The sequence below is a fragment of the Pleurodeles waltl genome, chromosome 1_2, assembly GCF_031143425.1.
Source record: "Pleurodeles waltl isolate 20211129_DDA chromosome 1_2, aPleWal1.hap1.20221129, whole genome shotgun sequence".
In the NCBI taxonomy this organism is placed as follows: Eukaryota; Metazoa; Chordata; class Amphibia; order Caudata; family Salamandridae; genus Pleurodeles; species Pleurodeles waltl.
The window spans coordinates 986,037,984-986,059,979 of NC_090437.1; the positions used below are offsets into that span (position 1 = coordinate 986,037,984).

General features: G+C 41.6%; 1 protein-coding gene across 1 annotated transcript in view; it reads left to right on the forward strand.

Annotated features, from left to right (window-relative positions):
* Nucleotides 1–21,996, forward strand: part of LOC138246875 (uncharacterized) — a 204,523-nt gene that overhangs the window by 141,903 nt on the left and 40,624 nt on the right. Inside the window, exon 12 of the mRNA XM_069201626.1 lies at nucleotides 7,427–7,519. Coding sequence (XP_069057727.1) covers nucleotides 7,427–7,519 — 93 coding nt within the window. The remainder of the gene's footprint in view (nucleotides 1–7,426; nucleotides 7,520–21,996) is intronic.

Genomic DNA, 21,996 nt, shown 5'->3' on the forward strand with positions numbered 1-21,996 from the left:
ATGCCTTTGTTCAGTACTTAATTTGTAAATAAAAACGTGCTGGTGCCCAAATCCCTCCTCTTAAACACGTGGCTGCTGCAAATAAATGTGGGAACACAGAATACTAAGGCAGCGTAATCCTTAAAACATCTCGGGCATCTTCAATCCATGTAAAGCCACTCCCTGCCCCTTCAACTCAGTCTAGCAGCTTCCTGCTTTCTCCCATTGTGACGCTTTTTCGTGTTTCCCTTCCTCCGTCCTTCCCACATGTGTCTTTTGTTCGCAGCAAATGCGTGAGGCAGAAGAATAAGCCCCGACCCGCAAAAATAAGTGCCGGTGCTCAGCACCAGAAACAACAAGCACAAATTAAGCACTGCCTTTGTTACAGTCTTGTCAGTCAGAATCAGCCAGATGGAGGCCCTTTTCTCAGCCACCAAAAACAAAGGTTAACAGTACTAGAGGCATGACAGAGGACAACCCATAGAGGACATGTAACTGGAGGAAGGATCCATTCTACAGACTTAGCCAGATGCCTCAGACGGGGAACCATTCAATGCAATGTCAAATGGGAACTGTCAGGATAACCTCTGCTTCTGCTGTAATCAACCATATCAGGAATCTGTCTGTCAGTGGAAAGAAAGAAAGGGTACAGTGGTAGTGGAAGCCAGGGAGCAGTCAGAGCATCTACTTCCCCAGCATCCAACTCCAGAAATCTAGAGAGAATACATGGAAAAAGAGGAACAGTATTGTTGGGATTTGCAAACTGAATGCCAAAAATCTCTCAATATCCTGGGACCCAGAAGAAGGTCATGGGAAGGAGAAAACATCCCTCTGAGCTGATCCACAATCACAATGCCTACTCCAAGAATGTGTGAGCCTGTCAGAGGTTGACTGAAAGTAAAGAAAAAAAGTACCATGACGCAGTCAACACTTTTTTTTCTTTAGTTTCAGCCAGGCTGATGTACAGCATAGCTAAACAAAACACCAACAAAGCCAATAGTTCTCACATAGGCAAAACCTATTGGCTTTGCCAAACTTTTTTTGTGGCAGGAATGGGGCAAGCAACAACAGAGGAGGAACTAAATGGGAGGTGTGATGGGGGGACAGGGCAAGCAACAATGGGGGAGGGTGCGGTTGGATGGGACAAGCAACAACAGCAGGGGTGGTGGGGCCAGTGGTCCAGTAGGACGGGGCAAGCAACAACAGGGGGGAATGATGAAGCAGCAAGAACAGGGCAAGCGGGGGGATGAGGCAAGCAACAACAGAGCATGCACTAAGGGAAAGAGGGAGTGGGGACAAGGGAAGCTACAACAACAGGGGAACAAGCAACAACAATGGGGCAAACAACAATGGGGGAAGCAACAGCAACTAGGGAACAAGCAACAATGACAAGCAGTGAAACAAGAGAAAAAAAGTACCTCAATCTGAGTGAAAGCAATGAAAGGACACACATTGGACACAGAACCAGTACTTGGGCTATGCTCCCCGAGAGGGGCAAACATATGAAGAGGCAGTAAAGCCAGCATGCGCTGACAAAAGAGAAGCAAGGAAATGATAGTGACAATGAAGACAAACAATGGTAAGCCATGGGTGGGCTGTAGGCCCCCAGTAAGCTAACAAAATATCTTGCACGTAACAGCGCATGAGCTGTCAAAGGTGAGACGTAAAAACCAAGTCAGTTTCCATTCCACCTGCATGCAAATTGCCACTGATTGCCATTGTGGTTCTCCTCATTTCATTCTTTCATGCTGCTTTAGATGGCACTTTCATGCCATAAATGTTGGTCTCTAGTGCCTGACAAATCCTATGATGATGATCAAAATGGCCACTAAAATGTTATCAAGACTACAACAAGTCTAAGTGAACTAAGGGACTGAAGGTGGGTGCATGCTTAATCCACAGGATCACCCTTGAAGTGGGATGACAGGACAACTTGCTAAGGCTGATTCTTTCAAGCTATGCCTCTTGGAAAGAGAATCTAATCCAGAAGAGCGGACAATAAACCTGTATTAAAACTTTCTTGTCTCCTAGGTGTACATTCTCATTATGTGGCAATTATTGACAAGGGTAAATGATGGTTTATTCATTTCCCTATAAAGTAGTTTTCCCAGTACTATAGAATAAAGCAGGTATTTGAACAACCACATCTGAAGGATGATGGGGGTTTTTCCAACCTCATTTCATTCAAAATGAATACAGTTCTGTGCATAGCAACTATTCTTCTTCAAAGTTATGTCTCTGTAATCAAGAAAAGGACATGCAATTAAAGTGTTGAACCTCGGCAGCTGGCAGGAGAAACTGTCAAAACACCCTTCAAAGTCTGCAAATGAGTTGAAAGTAATACGTCAAGAATTATGTGATCTGGCTGTGACCACTTTTTCAGTCAGCTGCCATTATTACAAGTGTGTGTGATTGTTGTCAGTTGAACAACACCCTTCTAGTAATCTGGGAACTTGTCAGAGATCCTCTACCTGGGTGCTAGGAATTCTAGCTTAAGCACTAGAGGGCACCATTTAGATGTGAGTTGTCTGGTTTACGTATTCCACTTAATTAATACAGTGCTTCTTCAAGTCTGCCCAGGATGAGATTAATATGGAGCAGGTAAGGTTGATGAACATGAACATAGGTAGGTGATGGTCAAAAGTGATGAAATAATCCTCAGACTCTTGTCATAGTTTGACTCTTGCTCTAGGCAAGACTGATGGTTTAAGGATGACAGTACTTATGTTTGTAGGCGACTATGCCAATCCTACAACAGGTCACAACTGTTGTTTCATCCCTCCTGGCTCACAAGCAGCACCTCACCAGAAACGCAAACAGTAAAAGGTGATTTGTGGCAGCCTTTACGCATGGACTCAAGAGTGTGACATCTCAGGGAGTGTTGTGGTTAAACGGAGATTACCCCTTTCTCACATGAACAACATGCCTCAATCAAACACAGGCAATGAAGGAGATGCAGTGAAGTTTTCAATAGGTTTTATTAACAAAACTGCAAACTACGATAAGTTGCATGGGCTGCAATGATTAGGATAACGAATAATGCAAGAAACAGCATTGTGAACACAAGAGTCATTAATACACCGACCCCCACCATCTTGCAATAACATGAAATGACATGAGATGTGAAATATGTCCTAATACCCTAGCATGATGAACCTAACCTCTAACCTAAAGAGAGCTAGGTGTATTGAACCTAATCTGCCAATGCCAGTTAAATGAGAATAGACCCCCAACCCTCATTACCTTGGAATGAGGTCTCGAGCTCAGACTCTGTAGGGGCACGAAGACTTAGTCAGCGTCAAGGCGACATGCAGCATCGATAGCAGCCATGGCATCTGGTCGGAATCCCTCTGAATATCTGTCTAAGTGAGGTGCATTTATACAGATCTGCTCGGACCCCTGACGTAGGTCTGTTCCCAAACAATAGATAACAAGACATGCTTGGGATGGCAATTTATGTAAACAATTACCTCAGAGGCTTGAAGAAGGAAAGTCCCTAATTTGAATACCTACAGTTTGTTTATCTCTGTCACTTGATAGTGACGCCTTAGCCCGGTGGCACTGATAATGCGAAACAAAAGCATTGGCCTAACTAGAAACAATGCAGCCATCTTGGAAACATATTATTAAATAAATGCACTACAACAGAGCAAGCTAAATGGGGTAAAAGTCACTAAGCGACAGGGGCACAGGTCAGCAAGCCAGAAAGCTGAGCTAACTCCTGTATCCCATTAAAACAAGATAGGATTCACTACACTCTCTAAAACTCTTTGATTGAGTTCAGGAAATTCCCATTGCTGGAGGGAGGACAGCATCTTTTCAGGCTTACATTCAAATTATTTTCTGGGACAATGGGACTAAGATACGTAGTTCTGGAGCAGCAAAATATACACTTTTCTAAAATCAACTTCAAGCCTTCTTGTTGTTGGTCGAGATAGACTTTTATTAACATTTATTTGTGGTCCACCAGTCTCTTTCCAAGGAAGATAATATCATCCAAACAATCCACTATTAATTAATTGTTGCTGCTCTTCACATAGTGAGTTCCTGGAATGCAGCTGTTTTTCAAGAGTGGCCATGGCTTACACATCTGAAGTTGAGTGGATACACAAATGCTGTTTTTCTAAATCAGCATTTCCTGTAGTGTTTTGATTGTATAGAAGGTTCTAATTTGACCTCCAATCAGGGGACACCCTGTCAGACAGTTGGCAATGAAACCCACTTAGGTTGTGGAGTTATTCTCTGTTATGGTTTAGACCTTAAGAGGGTAAAATGAACACATATTTTGACATTATATTTATTTTTACAGCAATGATAAACTAGGCATTGAGAAAGTCCAGGACGTAGGTTTTTAAAGCATAATTGTGCTCCTCTACATGTCTTCTCAGAACTACAACATTTACAGGGTCACGGCAGGGAGATATCCCATGAATCCAATTCAATAAGACCAAAAGTAGGGAATGACTTAATGAGATCATTGTACTACTTCACCACAACTGAACATTTGGGATCAAGCATTGCCAAAACCTATATGTCTGCCATTGACAAGCCAGTGCAATTGTTATTTTGTTTTGTTAATACTTTGTGTTATGTTAAAAGTTTTCATGCAAGCTTAAACATGAATATACCAATACACATTTATCCTAGCATGCAGGTGTAATTAGAACCTTAGAAACTCTTTGAATTTGAATGCACATCACAAGAAAATACTATTTTTATTGGCACAAAGAAAATATACTATAGGTTTTGAATTACTGTAACCAAAAGATATAGGCCCTCATTATGATTTTGGTGGTAACTGCCGCCTACTGCCACGGCGATGGCCGCCAACATACCATTGCCATGGCTACCAGCCGCCCACCCTTATTATGACCGTAGATGGAATTCCGCCAGAAGGCTGGTGGAATACCGTTGACGGTCATTGCGGCAGATGGCGGTAAGGTGGCGCTGCTGCCAGCAGCAGCACCATGCCAGCAAAACACCGCCGACCGTATCATGAGCCATGATACGGCCTGGCAGTGTTTTGCGGGCGGGCGCTGCTGCTGGCAGCAGTGCTGTGTCCCGTCTCCTCCCGAAGGACCCCCTGCAAGCAGGTAAGTCGGGTTCTCTGACCGGAGAGAGGAGTGGAGGGTGTTGTGTGCGTGTGTGAGGGTGTTGTGTGTGTGTGTGGGGGTGTGTGTCTGTTTTTGTATGGATGCATGCAGGTGTGAGTCACGTTGAATGCGTGCGTGAATGAATGAATGTGTGTGTACGTGAATGTTGTGTGTTGTGAATGCATGTTTGCGACAATGTATGTTGGTGTGTGTTGCGGTGTGTGGGTATGTATGTGTGCATGCGTGGGTGGATGTGGGTATGCGTGTGTGTATGATTGTGTATGTGTGCGCGTGTGGGTGTGTAAATGTGCGGGGGCAGGAGAGGGAGGGGGAGGGTTGGGGAGAAGTGTGAGGAGGGAGTGGGGGAGACCCCTATCAATGCCAGGGGAGGAATTCTCTGGCACTGATAGTGCCTACCGCCATAGTTTTCGTGGTTGTAGGCTTGCTACGAAAACCATGGCGGTAGGTGGGGTCATAATCCCGAGGGTGGGATTGTGACGGGCATCTGGCTGGAGACTGAAGTCTCCAGCCCAGCGGCCGTTACCACCCTGGCGGACGGAGTGGTACATTGGCAGTTTGGCTTGAGCCAAACCGCCAATGTCATAATTTGGGAAAAGGTACCGCCAGCCCGTTGGCAGTACCTTTCCCCAAATTACCGCTGTCTGCCAGGGTTGTGATGAGGGCCATAATGTAAACCCACAAAAACGAGTTTAAAAAAGGATAAAAGGATACAGAATGGAAAGAAAAAAACATTGGCACCTTTTCGATGGATGTGTACATGTTATCAGACAAGCTGTGATCGCCTACAGTACAAAAGAGCCATTGAATGAAGTGGGCTGGCCCTTTGCCCCATGCTTTATGTTGTGGTGGGCAGAGGCAAACGTGAATGACAGTTGAAAAATCAGGTGAATGAAAATGCCTTGCCCACGTCCCTTCTATGTATTTTTTATTCATGATTTTCTTGGATTACACAAGACTGGTGAAACAGCTAAAGCTGTCTCCAGGCCAGACCTAAACATCTCAAGAAGCTTGATGTTAGCAATGGGCAATGAAGACAATGACTACAAAGCTGTTCCCAATGACAACACAATGGGGGTCATTCCGACTCCCGCCCGCCGCGGTCACCGCGCGGCCGGCGGGAGCCGCCAGAATACCGTTCTGCGGTCGAAAGACCGCGGCGGTAATTCTGACTTTCCCGCTGGGCTGGCGGGCGGCCGCCTTCAGGCCGCCCGCCAGCCCAGCGGGAAAGAAGCTTCCACGATGAAGCCGGCTCGGAATCGAGCCGGCGGAGTGGAAGCTGTGCGACGGGTGCAGTTGCACCCGTCGCGTATTTCACTGTCTGCACAGCAGACAGTGAAATACATTTAGGGGCCCTCTTACGGGGGCCCCTGCAGTGCCCATGCCATTGGCATGGGCACTGCAGGGGCCCCCAGGGGCCCCGCGACCCCCCCTACCGCCATCCGGTTCCTGGTGGGAGAACCGCCGGGAACTGGATGGCGGTAGGGGGGGTCGGAATCCCCTCAGCGGCGCAGCTAGCTGCGTCGCCTTGGAGGATTCCAATGGGCGGCGGTACACTGGCGGGAGACCGCCAGTGTTGCCGGTCCGACCGCGGCTTTACCGCCGCGGTCGGAATGCCCATTGGAGCACCGCCGGCTTGTCGGCGGTGCTCCCGCGGTCCACCAACCCGGCGGTCATTGACCGCCGCGGTTGGAATGAGGGACAATGTATTTTCACCAGGGTGCTTTCTAGGCAGGTGCTCATCCTTGCTAATTTCATCAGGACAATCATTCTGATGGTGCTCTCCCTCACTGAGGCACTTTGTTTACTATCTTCCTGGTTCCAGCAGTGATATATGTGCATCTGGAAATGTTTGTTTCCAGAAGCACAATCTTAAATTGAGTTTACTCTTTTGGGCAATTTGTTATATTTTATCCGCTTACCAAAGATGAGCTACAATATTTAACTGTTAGTAACATTGTTCCTCCTGTATGCATCTATAACCTTGTCTAATACTCCCTAAGTAAAGTGCTTGGCATAAAACAATTACATTGCACAAGTATGACATGATTTTGCACAGAGACCTTTTAAGCTTAAAATGTGAGTAGAAAACGTGGTAATGTTGCTTCTCTGCTAACCAATGTCATAGTTAGAACCTTTACACAGCCTTTACAACGTCTTGTTAAAAAGTTCTTCAGGAATTTCCGTATATAGATTGGCAGTTTTCAGCTAGTGTGACAGATCATTTTTTGTTTTTCTAGAAAATAATTCAACTTAAGATAACAAATCTAAATCTATGATCCACGTACTGTTGATGTGGTCCTTTCATGTAACCGCCCTGTATTTGCCCTCAACAGGAAGGAGATGCTGTGGTATGCCCTTATCCTATGATCGATGTGCAGTATTGCCCAGCTGAGGTACTCCAGGATCTTCCTCTGATGTGGTTAAAGGTACTGGGAATTACTCATTTCATGTAATAAATATGAATGATTCTGATCTGTCATACTGTTTAGAAACAGAGCTCACAGGCAACTTAAAATTTAAGTATATAAAATGGATGACCCTGTTAATAATAAATTAATCCATGCTGCTCCCATGGTGCCTCTATTCACTGCAGAACTCCCTATGTCTGATACCTGGTAATATGATTAAGAAGTTGGACAGCCTACTTGAATCCCTAGTTTAGGTGGGGAAGAGGAGTAGGGTAGGTCTATCAGTGAACAATCTAGATCCTGAAACAGGTGGGTTGGGTCTTCCGGACCTGGAACAATACTATATGGCAAAACAGCTCCAACATGCAGTGTGACGGTGTTCACTGGAGGACAGATGGAAAAAGTGATTGTTAGCGGGAGTGGAGGGGGATCAGAGAATATACCAGTCTGTCTGTTGGCATGAGTGCACCAAACGCCTACCTGGCCTTAAATACTGTGTCAAGTGGCTAAGACATGGGAATCAGTGGTGAAGCAGGTCCTGCAGACACCACCCTTTTTGAGGGACCTACCACAGGAGTATTTCTAGCAGTTTGTATGCATTGGTCAGAGCATGTCCTTGATATGGTGGACAGAGGGAGCGTGCACCACATTGGGACATCTATTTCCAGGAGACACCTGAATAACATTCCAAGAGGCATTGGATACCTTTGGAGTGGAAGCGGGACAATTTTTGCAGTTTGCTAAATTGATCAAGATGTTCAGGGAAATAAGGAAGGGGTTTCCCATTGCCCCTATGATATCACAGATGGTGGTGGTGCTACTGGAGTGGGGACTCCAGGCGAGGACAACCTGTTAGTAATAAAAGGTCAGCAAAACTGGGAGGAGGACTTATAGGATCCATTGACAGACAGAGAATGGGGATGAGAATGCATCCAGGTGAAAGAGATATCCAGTAACAGCAGGATTAAAGCAAGCCTTTTCCAGGTGCTTCACTGCACATATCTCACACACCAATGTTGTATCACATTAACCACCGACGACCAGGGGAGTTCCTTAGATAAAAAATAGAACAGGTAAATTTCCTGCATATGGTCTGGAATTGCCCAGAGGTAGTGCTATACTGGGCAGCGGTAGTAGATAAACTACAGGAAGTGATGAGGATCCCACTGGAGCCCTCGATCAAGCTGTGTCTATTGGGGTTCTTAAGCAACACAAAAGGATGATGGACGGAGTGCTGAAACTTTTCAAACACTGAGCGCCAGTCACAGATCTGGGTTAAATCCATCCTTGTTTTGCTCACCATGCCACCCCAGTTTGGACCAAGCCATATGCAAATCAGTCTTGACCCTGCTGCCCATGTGGCGAGCAAAATAGGAATGGATTAAACCCAGATCTGTGACGGGGTGAGTGTTTGAAAGGTTTCAACACTCCATCTATCATTTTATTTTGTTGTATTTCTATTGGGTCTCTTGCACACTCCCAAGGATGGTAAGATGCAAATAACTGGCAAAAAGGCAAATTGCTATCCATTGGATGTCAAATATGGGGCCTACTGTGTTAGCATGGCAGAGTAACATTGACAAATGGGCAGAAGCTTGAGTAAAGAATGAGAGATGTAAGAAATTGTGAAAGAGTGATGAGAAAGTGCATGATGATTGTATGATATGGGAAGACCTGCTGCACAATTTAGCAGATCCACAAAGGAAGGAACTGTCCCAGGGAGAGGAGTTGATGAACTGAAGATCCAGTAAGGGTCACAGCCCTCCCCACGGTGGTTGAATGATACAGGGTCCTGTCACAAAAGTGCTATCTGCTGAGCAGGATGAACCATGTGTAAGGGCAGCCCTTTTCTCCCCCCTAGATGACCTCAGAAGTCCTAACTGGAATCTCAGTGGTAGGGGACTGGGAACTGTGCACCATGATGTGATAACCCCACATGGACATGCTATCATGTACAACTGAATTGTTATTACTAAGGGGCCCTTGTGGCCAGGAAGCAGGGCTGCAGATCACCTCTCTAGTAAGAAAGCAACGATTTACAAATAACCTGCTCAAGCTGCAGCATATCACCTGAAAGAGAAATCAAGTTGAACAACAATGGAACCTGAAACTAAAGCTAAAGCTTTTGGAATGAGAAGACAAGGAATGATGGGAGGAATGATGAAATTTTTTTATAAACTGATTGTCATTTTGATGAGCCCCTGTGAAGGCAGGGCCCCCATTTTATATAATTTATAAATAGCACATCGGAAATGCATATTATTTTTATGACTACTGTTGAAATTATGATTATTACTTTTGTATTGTTGTTATTGTCATTGTTATCAGAGTTTGTCTGCAACAAATTACGAACATGTCTGGCTGCCTCAAAGCACAGGAAGTGATATAAAGTTCTATCATAATTTATGTTTAGATCAAAAAATGTCTTCCATCATCCTTCCAAATTGCCTACTCAGCAGGTACTATCTTTAGAGAACTCCAAAACAAAGGCTGATCCTCCATTTGTGATTGCACAGTAGAGACCTTTTCTCAATCTGGTGCCTTGTTAAATAACAGGTTTTTCTACCAACATGCTTCTCCATAATTTTGCGGACACCCAGCAATGGTTGTTCCTAAATGTGACGATCTGGCTAGATCACTTTTAAATAGTGTGGGCCACTATTCCCACAGTGCGCGATGGGCCACACAAAAGTCTTTAAAATCAACTTACTGCTTCATTGGGAGTCAGTGTAACCTCTCCTGGCCTGGATTATTGTGAGACATACCTTCTTTAGTGCAATCATGGTTATGGTTACATAAGAGTGGAGCTTCTACAGTCTAGTAAGGTTGGGTGCCAGAACTGTCATGCAACCCATTGCCACATTCGAGCTAGGGCTCTGCTCAACTTTATCTGGTGAGAAGTATTGCTAAAGAGCAGGATGTGTCCAGTCTGTCTAAATTGAAAAATAATACTATCAATGGCGTCTGTAACTTGTTTCTTCCTAAAGAAATCACAGTCAAAGTGCTCTACAAATGTTTTCACTTCAGTAGTTGTCTGCAAGGATGCTACTGACTTTCCTGTTAAGGAAAGTAAGGGAATTGGGCATGTAGATAGCACCCCTAGATGTACAATTTCTGTCTTTGATCAGTTGTGTCAAGTTGCTGTCCTTCACACAAAAGAAGAATTTTAAATTTAATTTACAGGACTTTTACACTGATACATCTTTGAATTACAGTGCAAACACCGGGAAATATAGTAAGAATAGGAAACATGGTTGAGTGCAGCAGCATATCAGGTAAATTGAAATATTCAGTGGAATGAGTTAGAAAGATTTCGATTTTTTCAGCAGACATTAATAGTAAAGAATTTGAATGATCAATGAAAAGCAAATGGTGATGATTCCAAATATTGGTGGTGAGAAAACAAGGAACTGAAAAGGAAAAAGAGAACAAATGGGGTTGTGGGGTGTAGTAAGAAATAAGCATAACAAAGAGGCCTAGGTAGATCATAGTATATAAGATAAAGAAGGCAATATACAGAGGGGGCAAAACATAAATGCATATAATCACAAAGCAAAGTATGTTTTTGTGAAGCTGGCTACAGGAGGAAGAAAGTGTGCTGAAACCTTACTGCAGAAAAATGGACAGTCCCTTCCTAAAGGCGCCCATGCTCCATGCTCATGCCTGCCCACAGGTGTTTTCATCAGCTTGAGACATCCCATATAGTGTTGGACTGGTCTCCATGGCTCCACAGCTTGTTCATTTGGTCTTAGGAGCCTCTGCTTTTGTTCAATGTACTCTCACTGCAGGTCCTCCATAGAGCCTTCCTAGTAGTTTAAGTGGGTGCCTACCCTTGTATTGCTGCTAAGCTATTAATTTATCATGGGTTAGTCCTTGAGTGTGCTGTGCTGTTCTTCCTTGGAGATCCAGGGGTGAGAAGGTGCAGGGTAGGACAGCAATGAGGACTGGGAAGTAATTTAGGTGGTAATTCAGTGGCTGCAGGTGGATGCTGGCTGCAGGGGGATACTTATTTGGAACGCTGGAGCGGCTGAATTTGGGGAAGCTTCCCCTGCTGTTGATTTTTAAGGATCTTCACTCTGCAAGTACTTTGGAATATGAGATCTCCTAAAGTTGTGGACAGTGGTGGGGGCCATTGCATGTCTATAGGGAGGAGGTAAGAAAGAAACTTTACCTCTCCTCGTCTTGATTTCAGTTATCGCTTGCCTGTTTCCTGCATTTTGTTGTTGCTTGGGATTCAGGATTCACACTTCACATCTTGACCACCTTCCCTCATATTTTTACTTATATCAAGTGACTGTGCAAGAACATTGAGGATATTGTGGACTGAGAAACTTAATTTTTGTGGTTTGTCATTTGACAGATTATCAATTCCATTTTTTTGACAATATTTTAAGTCACCATTACAGTTAGAAAGTTAAGAGACTGGTCAATTCATTTAAAACAATTATTTTCTTCACCTAGGACAAATTAAGGACAAAATAAATCATCTCACATGGGGACTCTAGAAGGGATGCCCCTGATACCTACATTCTCCCCCTAATTAAGTAAACAAAAGCCTCATTGTTCTCTTGACTGTTCAAAACAATCAGGGAAAGAGGTTTCTGCTACTGATAAAGGCAGACTTGCTGTTCTACAAAAAGAGATCAGCCTCAGTATGGAACTACTGACCTCTTCTTTAAGCAGTAATCTTACTGGAACTGAAAAAGAAAAACTTTGTGCAAAAACTCATCTCATTATTCCGCTGGAGTGCACATTGTTGTGTATTGACATTAGTTATCTAAAATTAAATATGCAAACACACAACAAAGAAGTAAAATTCCTAAATAATACACCAAGTGATGGGTTGTGACAAACAGAGGATCTTTCAATTTCTCCTAATTTTCCTCTGAGCGTATCCTGTCACCCTCTGGGAGAATATGTGCAAGTATTTGTGGCACTACAAGCACCTCAGAGAATTTTACAATCTATTTTGTCATTATTGAAAAGGTCAACTTCGAATTCTGATCAGGGTCTAAAAATGTTATTTTCTGTATTAACATTGCTTACCAGTCAATGTCCAGGTCAGTCGTACAAATTTCAAGATTCTAGCAGTAACTGTATGGACAATGCAACTTCCACCTATGTGTCTGTTGAGGAAAAGAAATCATGGGGGACTCAGATCTCAGGTAAAAGGAATATGGGTACTGAGGCTCGTAACACAAATATAGAAGGCATAGAAGATGCTTAAAGTAACTTCCAACAATAACATATTTTCTCTGTGCAAGTCATTAGCTGAGGATGATTTGTCTTCTAAGTCATTCCCTAGTGGGCTTCGCTGTTGATTCCTACCAAGTTTTCATATTTTAAATACTCAAAAGGGAAATAAAATTTAGAAGGAGGAAATACAGAAACTAAGGGGTACAGATTGTACCAAATGTGTAAAAAAGGAAAGAAGGGAAGATGGAAAGTCTTGAAACTGAGAATTTCAAAAAATAAAAGTCCAAGAGATATCAGATTTAATTCAAATGAACAGTATCTACAGTCGATATTCATATAAGCAGTGGGTCTTCAAACATCTCAAAAGTCTCGGATATCCCACTTCAGGATGTTCAGAAAACTGTCATCTTCTTATGTAGCAGATGTTAACAGTCAAGCGTTGAATCCTCTAGCCTTCACATTTATCATAGGTAGCCCTCCTGTACAGGAAAATGTAGTATTCTCCTCTCTTGCACTGGGTAATATTAACAACAAGTTAGACACTTTGAGAGATATACTCTTGTCAAAACACTCTCTCTGTATTTCTACTTTACTGAAAATACTGATCACTTTCCAAGAAACAATATTCTTTTAAACAGACAATAGATGTTATAGTTACTCTGCTTATATTCACAGTTACAATCTCTTTCTTCATCTGAAATAAGATTAGTCTTTTTCCCAATAAGCATGTACTTTACACTATTAGGGTTGAGTTTTGGTCAAATCTAATTTCAGCAATAATTGTGAGTGATTTTGATACTTTACGTAAAATATGAATAAGATATGATTTGAATAATATCCAAGCAACATCTTTAGAAGATGTGGAGGATCGAACAATGGAAATGAAATTAACATGTTTTCTAGTAGCAACAACTCAGCATTTCGATCAAATTTGCATGGAGTTTTCAAAATTTGTAGTACAATTGAATTCTGAAAGTAGGGAAGTCTGAGCTATAACTGAGCTGTCTCCCAAAAGGTCCAACAAGGAGGCTTCCTAGTCATGGCTAGTGGGAAATTTAAATAAAGATAAGAAACATAAAGGCCTTCATTATGACCCTGGCAGTCTACAGACCGCCAGGGCAACTGTGGCGGTCAGACTGCCGCCAAAGTGGCAGTCCGACAGCCACATTATGACCGTGGTATTATCGCCACAGTCAGACCACCGGCACTACCGGCACTGCTCTATTGCCCAAACTGACTTGGGCTTCCTCTATAATACATGTTGGCTTCTCATCTGTGTATGAGACTTTGAATTATTTCAATCTGATTGTAATTTTTTGGGCACAGAAGTCACATTTGACATGTTCGCCTATGCTCACCAATGTCACGTTTGGAAATTGGTCGTGTTCTGCTCTGACATATTCTGATTGACATACTTAATGTATAGTCATTGCTTTCATTTATTTTCAGCCCTGACGAAGTCCTTATGAGAACAAATTTTCTCGCAGGATGAAACACGTGTTGGCTGTGTTTGCTGCATGAACAATTGCTGTACTTCTACATATTATGTATTTTCAATATTTTCAAGATTTGCTGCTTCAAGTATATAGGCTTTGATTGCCATATAAACTGTAAATACAAGAAGGACTATTGAACGGACTTGTTTTTCATATGTAACAACTGGCATTGTTCAAATGAAGATTATACACAATACCATGGATTCATGAGTGCCCTGACTTCTTTTCTCTAGCATTGCGAGTTTCCTTGGAAACATTGGAGGATTTGGGAAGATCCTTCTGCCAGGAGCACCGTGCCGCATACTAGTAGCAATGTTACTTTGGGACACACTGTGAGCGCCCTGATCCTATGACTTTCTTCCTAAGTTCTTTTGCTTTTGTCTCACCGGCACTACCGGCACTGCCATTTTCTGGCTGCCCGACAGCCTGGAGGTCCCGACGGTCCCAATCCGCAAGCCTAGCGATGCACTGGGAATTACGACCTCCCTCTCCACTGGTGTTTACATGGTGGTTGCCCCTCCATGTAAAGACTGGTGGAGATGGGATGCAGGGATGCACTTGGCATGGGCAGTGCAGAGGCCCCCCATGGCCAGCCCTGTTGCTGGTACACACCATGCAACATTGAGCTGGCTCAATTTCGAGCCAGCGTCAATGTTGTGGGCTGTTTCCTGCTGGGCCAGCTGGCAGAAACCCTGTGGGAAACTCTTAATAGGGGCTGCGGGACGGAGACTGCACTGGTGGTAACCCCACTGCAGGAGTTTGGCAGGTAGCCTTCTCCGCCCGCCAAACTCATAATGAGGGGCAAAATGTCTAAATTGCCATTTTAACAAACAATTTAGTTGCCTTTAGTGGAACCTGGCAGACTTACAGACAGTCAAAATTTATCATTTGGCCAATCTCAACTATTTTGTGATCAGCTCCTTGGTTCCTAGTTCCACCAAAGGTCATGCAAAAGGAGGTCTTGCTATACCATTGTCCATAGATCTGACTCGCAAAAACATTTCTTCACTTTGTGGTTATATTCAATGTATTAAAATAAGAAATAGAGTTCCTGCTTGTTACAGAGAATTGAAGTCATTGTGTTTAATATTTATGTTCCACCAAGGTTGAAATATAGGCCCATACTGGTCTCAGCTTTGGATTTTATAGAACATGTAGTGTGGAAAAGGAAAACAAATTTCACATTTTATTAGTGGGCATTTTCAGTGTAAACATTTAAACTGCCACACTACGCTTGTATAACAATAAATAGCTTGAAGAAGTATTGGACATTACCAAACCATTTTCTAAAAAATTGTAAAGCTGGTAAACGTGGGAAACGACTTCTTCAGTTTTTAAAATGAATGGGTGGAGTTATAATTAATGGCAGAGTGACACTTGACATTCCTTCATGATTCACAATAAGAGGCAGTTGTGGTTGCTCTTTAATTGACCATATAATTTCAAGTTATGATTTTTTTCTGTTTAATTTTAGAATCACATGTATTGCATTCTCCTCTTGGTGTTCATGATATGTTTCAAGTTACTCTGGATGTATAGCCACGACTATCAACAGATTGGTCCTCGGTGTCTGATTTTAGCCAATTTGATGTGCATCTGCAACATGAACAGCTTTCTTGAAATTCTTCAAATATTTTGTGTCACAAAAATGGAGTTCTGGCATGTCTGGGTCTGATTAAGGATAAAGAGGACAATAATTTATCAGTGTTCAAGAACTGCATCTTCAAGGCAACAAAAGGGTTAAAGAAATGTGCAAAACCACAAAAACGAATAATGCAAGTTTGTCTAAGAAGATAAATAAGTTGACCGGAATTCAATTCTTAAAGAATTCCGAAAGTTGGAACAAAGAAATATAAGCTCTATGTAAAAAAATGAAGGAGACATCACCTTCTCTTAGCTAGCGAGATTATAATAAAAATCGGATCAATCTACACCATGTACCTTGGAAAAAATATTTGACATTTTTGTATATTATTTGTGCTACATTCCGGGTTGAGGACCAAAACTACAAATGTCCCCATTCCATCTCAAGACTGGGTAGATTATATCTGTAAGTCACATGCTGACAATCCTGTGATAGTACAAGAAAATATTTAGCTGTCTCTGCATTGCATCTAAATCAGCCTACCATGGCAATAGATCTTCCTTCAAGCAAGCAAATAGCAAACTATATAAATATAGTTAAATTCTCAGGAGCAATGAGTCCAGGTCAAGTACTGGCCTCAGTATTGAAAGGTAACCCAGAGATTAGAGGAAAATGTTTAGCTCCTATATTCTCCATCTGTTATCAAAACTGGCCACATTTCCAATTCCTGGACTGGGAGTATCATCTTGTAACTCTTTTAAAAAGTAGTTGTTTACGCCCAAGTCATTATAGACAAATTGTTTTGCCTAATGCCTCTGGAAATATCTTTGCAAGGGGCATCTTGGATCACATACAAGAGTGGGCATTTGAGAATGGTATAATTCTGCTTTAAGACCTAAGTACTCTGGTAAACACAATATTGTCACCCTACAATTTTTAATTAATAAATATGTTGCTTTGAAATCACCTATATTTTATACCATTTTTATTACTTTTTGCACAGGATGTGACCAGGTGGACAAGCCAACTTTATGGAGATAGCTTTCTGGCTTAAGCATTCCTCAAAATCTTTTAAGATTGATAATTGCATTAAATTCTTCAAATTGATACATAGTCTTGTGGGGATCTAAAGAATTAGCACCTAAGATATATACTGCAAATGGTTTAAAACAGGATTGCTTGTTGGCTCCCTTGCTGCTTTCTTTATTTCTTAATTACCTTCCATTCCAAGTTTTTCAAATTAAGAATTTTCCTTCAGAAGTTGGGCTTCTATCCTTTAAACCTGTTGATGTATGCAGGTATTGTGTTGTTATTTTTGATTTAACTCCAATTGGTCTGCAGTGGAATTTGTCTGCATTACACAAGTGTGCTGAAAACTATTTTCTTAAAATACATATTTTTAAAGCAAAGGTGATTGCTTTTGAAGGAAGAAAATACTGCACACCTTTTAGTTGTTTTTAGGTGGTGAGAAATCTGAGATAACAGAGACTTATACCAATCGTGGAAGAACCTTTTGCCAGGATTTAGAGAGCACACATCGCCTTAACCAAATGGGCGTTAAAGCCTTGGTTAATGCTGGGGCATTGAATAAACTATATAGAGCATTGGGGAAGAGAATCTTCTTGCATTTTCTGAAAACTTATAAAGTAAACATTCCTGCACCTTTAAGCTACAGCCTTGAATTCTCTTCAATACCAAGGTCACACACTGAATACCAATGAGGGTAAGATTCTGCACAACTTTAGTTCAACCAAGTCATCAATTCCCATCCAAGCTTTATGCTTGGAGTTTGGCTTAGTGAGCAGAAGCAATCACAAAAATAATACTCTGGGCTCAGTGTATATTGCAAGCTCCAACAGGCTCTCTTCGGTAATTATTAAACCAGGAGGTCTCTGAAGTTGCAAAGATAAATGATATATTCTCTGTTAATCACCCTTTTGCTTTAGAAAAGCTTGTGGGTAAAATTGATCTCCTTTAGGTTTGATCCAGGTGATTATGCTTATTTCTGAAATATGTTATTCCTAGATTTCACTTTATTCTTTATTCATGTATTCATAAACACTGAAGGAACATTATGATGTATACATCTTTCATCAATACCATATCCTTCAAGCAGGCTCAACCATTGTATCTCTTTTTTTGGAACATAATATAAGAATTTATTATTTTTGTTATGATGTGACTGCTTACCACTTAATGCATCTGTAGGACAATGGGCAGTTCAGAGTAATGATCCATTCCATTTTTGTGTACATTTGTCATGGAGGCTTACAAAATGTGAATCATACTTTTTATTTGCACAGCTCTTGGACAAACTAGGAAGCAGTTTTTAACAACCCACTATATGTTAAATTTAATATAAGGGAGCTTTAATCTATTTCCATATTTTAGGAATTTTCTAAATCTTTTTAGAGGTTCCTGATATTGACATATTGTTGAATTTCACTGCATTTGATGATTGCTTTTATTTTATTGTTGACCTCAGTTAAGGTCTAAATCAATAAACTTGAAACTTAGAAAAAAGATAGAAATGAAAATGTAATTACCAAAGATAATTCAGATGAATTGAGCTATATGCAGAAAAGCGAGAATTGATGATGACTGTAAGAAACATACCAAAGAGTGAAATATAAACTGTAAAGGATTAATAAGTACAGAAGAAAAGTAGCCAAGAAGAAAAAGAACCAGAGAAAGAAACTAGTGTTTTATGGGTCTTGTAATGATGATGAAACATTTTGTTCTGATATTAAAAGGCTGAGAAAATGGCAACATTGGAAGTGTAGATAAAAGAGAGTATGCAATTAAAAATCCGTCTGGAATTTTAACTGAGGAAAAATAGGGCAAGGTGGAGAAGTGTTGACGAGTGGCTAGGAAAAACTGTTTCTCGTGTTTTGGATGTATTGAAACATATTAGGTAAACAAATAGTCAGCTATTGATGGCTGTAAAAAGGGCAGCACAAAACATAAAGAAAGATAATCAGTGACAAATGTGAGAGTCATCTGCGCAGGACTTGTACTATAAATAAATATATTCTATAAAAGTTGGAGAACAAGGTGGTTGAGTCCTTTGGAATCTCATAATGTGATATGGACGACAGACAAAGTTAGTCCAAATGATGGGTTAGGAAAAATAAAAACTAGTTGAGCATTAATCCAGATAGCTCAACCGAAGAAAGGATGCTGAGAAGATAAAATGATCCACATGTCACCAGCAGACAAAGGATGATGTAGAATTAGAAAAGAAGAGAAGATTGATTAGCAGGTCGGCAGAATAAAGATAGTTTATAACAGAAAAGGAGCACTTTCGTCAAGTGCGTAGACAAACCAATCAATGCAAAGTAAAACTAACAGAACGGCATTCATTGGTGTTCATAGTATGTTGAAGAAAAGAGAGGGCATTCGAGTCAATCTGTGAAGCAGGGCAGACCATGCCATTGGTCACTATGATGGGGATTTTGCAGTAGGGCATACTTTGAGTTAGCTTTTCAATGGGTTCAGAAAGCCAAAACGTAGGTAATTCTTGTGCATTGTTAGTGGAGAGCCTCTTGCTTGAATCCGAATGTCTCTGAAGGGTCAAACATTGACTTATTTTACAGGTCCCTCTGCAGGTGTAGAATGTAAGTAGATTCACAGAAGCTCCAAAGTCCAAAGAATAATTATTACTGACCTGAAATGCATCAGGTTTGCAGTCATTGTTCATCTGTGTGGTGTGGGACAAGTAGTCACTAAATATCTTGGTAAATCACCTCAGAAATAGATTCTAGGAAATTCCCCCAGGCACAAGCAGTGCCCAAAGTCAAAAGGCAAGGGCAAGAAGGAATGCGGGCCAAATAGCAATGCAACAACAATGAAGGAAAGTAGCAAGGAACGATAGGAACATTGGGCTCTGAGTTAAGTAGTAACACAGTCTCCACGGCAGAATTATTAAAGAATCCTGGGGCAATGTAACTAGTAGGTGCAGTGAGAAGACACATGTCACTGTAGTGATATGACATCATTTGTATACTGACTGTAGGGTGACAACTTGACTTGGAAGGGTTCATAAAAGAGTGCTGTGCCGCACAGTGAAGCCTGCACATGCTACAAGTGGAGACGTCTGCCGCCTCTGAAGCCAAAAAAAGGCCAGCAAAGGAAGCACAACCATTCTAGATTCTTAACCATTATATAAATGTTTAGGGTTGTGTTATGCCTAATGTAGAAAGGACAATGGGGATACATAGGGTGTGAGATGGAAAAACCTAAGAAGAGGGGAATAAAAACCTGATAAGAGAAGAAATAAAAATGTACAGATCAAGAATAAGTTCACATGGGTAGAGTCCCTAAGAGGAATGAAGGCAAGAACATTAGGGAGATTAAAACTAAATATCAGGTCAAAGGCAGCATTTATTTTAAGGATGGCAAAATCTCAATAAGGATGCTATAGTTCTGTTGTGGTGAATATTTATGTATTAACTTTATAATTACATCACAATAGCTTTGTTTACTAGTGCTGAGTGTTGAGAGCAATAAAGAAATGTGCATATAATGTTCACTTCCTTATCCATTATTAAGTAGTTCATGATTGAGGAAAGGTTCTTAGTTAGATGTCCTAAAAGGTCCTACAACGTGCCACGAGAGTTTGTAGTAACCAATTGATTATTATTTTGGCATTGTAAGCCTAATTTTCAACTATAGGTAATGCATTAAAATGGCCTGATTTGAAAGAAATAATCCTTAAATTCGCTCTGCTTAATGTGTTTCACCCTCATTACTGTTTGTTTAGACGTATGGATTTTGGAACGTTGCTGAATCCTCCTCAGCATCATATGCTTTGTCACATTGTTGTGGCTTCTTTATTCCCAAGACAACCCTTAATATTGTAAATTACACCAGAGTTGTTGTCAATAAACAGGCTGGACCTGTTCATTTAATCAATGGTGCAATGTAAGATAACGGTAACATACATGACACAGTTCGCCCTGTTCGGAGGGGCTGGGGGCATCCAGTGGCCGGGTGCTGGTCCAGATCTCATTTGGAAATGCACAATTTTCTGCTTAAATTATCATTCGGGGGCTAGTGGTGTACTGTTCACACTGTTCGCACATATATGGAATTTGGAATCAGAACTGCAAATCAGAAGTCAGATTTTGGTTAACTATTTTAATTTCCAAGTTATAATGCATGGTATTTAGTGTGTCCTTTTCAGTCGGGGTAAAATATGTAGAATTATAGATAGGTAACTGTGATTTAAGGGGATGTTTTTAACTGAGGGGTTCTGAGTGATAGCAAATAAACTAAAAGACCAAAGCTCGAGTTGTCTCAGATGTCTCTCAGAATACCAAAGTGACAAACATCCCCGTAACTCAGGGTTATCCATCCATAATTGTATGTTATGTATGGTCCCTAAACACCCCCAACCCCCCACCTCCCCGCTGTAACTACTTGGCTGAGGCAAATGGTAAGTGCTTGGCTGAGGCAAAGGAGAAATGGGGAACCATACATAACATGGCCTCTCCTCCCTGTCCAAATGTGCAAGTAAATACCTTACCTGCCATCCTTCACCATCCCCACCATCTACCTTGCCTTCCTTACCCCATCCTGCAGCTTGGTGTTCTGCTCTCAGCAAAAGCAGACAAGCAGCGCTGCACTGACAGGCTCTTGGGGGAGCCCTGTCAGCCTGGTCTGGAAGGCCTTTATAAAAAATCAAAAGTGGGTAACAAGTTTTGTTATCAACTGTTGCTATGTCATACAGGCGAAGTACCAGATTGAGAATCTGGTGTAAATGACAGAGCCTTCCTAAGGAAGCCATGCATAACATATAGAATTATATATGGGTAACAGTAAATTAAGGGAAATTAAGGGGATGTTTGTCACTGAGGGGTCCTGTGTGACATCAAATAGATAACAAAAGTGAAGCTCAAGTTGTCTATCATATCACTCAGAACCCCAAGGTGAAAAACATCCCAGAAATTCACTTTTTACCTATCTATAATTTTATGTTATGTATGCCCCCAAAATCATTTGCTCCTGCTTAGAAGGGCTGCGCGTGGACAGATGAATAATGTGGGAGCTATACATTTAATGTCACATCCTACCTTGTGGCAAAATAAACCCGACTTTCTATCACCCACTCTCACCCTTGTATGTGCCTCACTTCCCCCTCCACTTTGATCCTGATGTGCCTTTTGCTCTGCCAGTGCTGCTATGACAGGCCCTGTGAGAGCCCTGCCAGGGCAGCC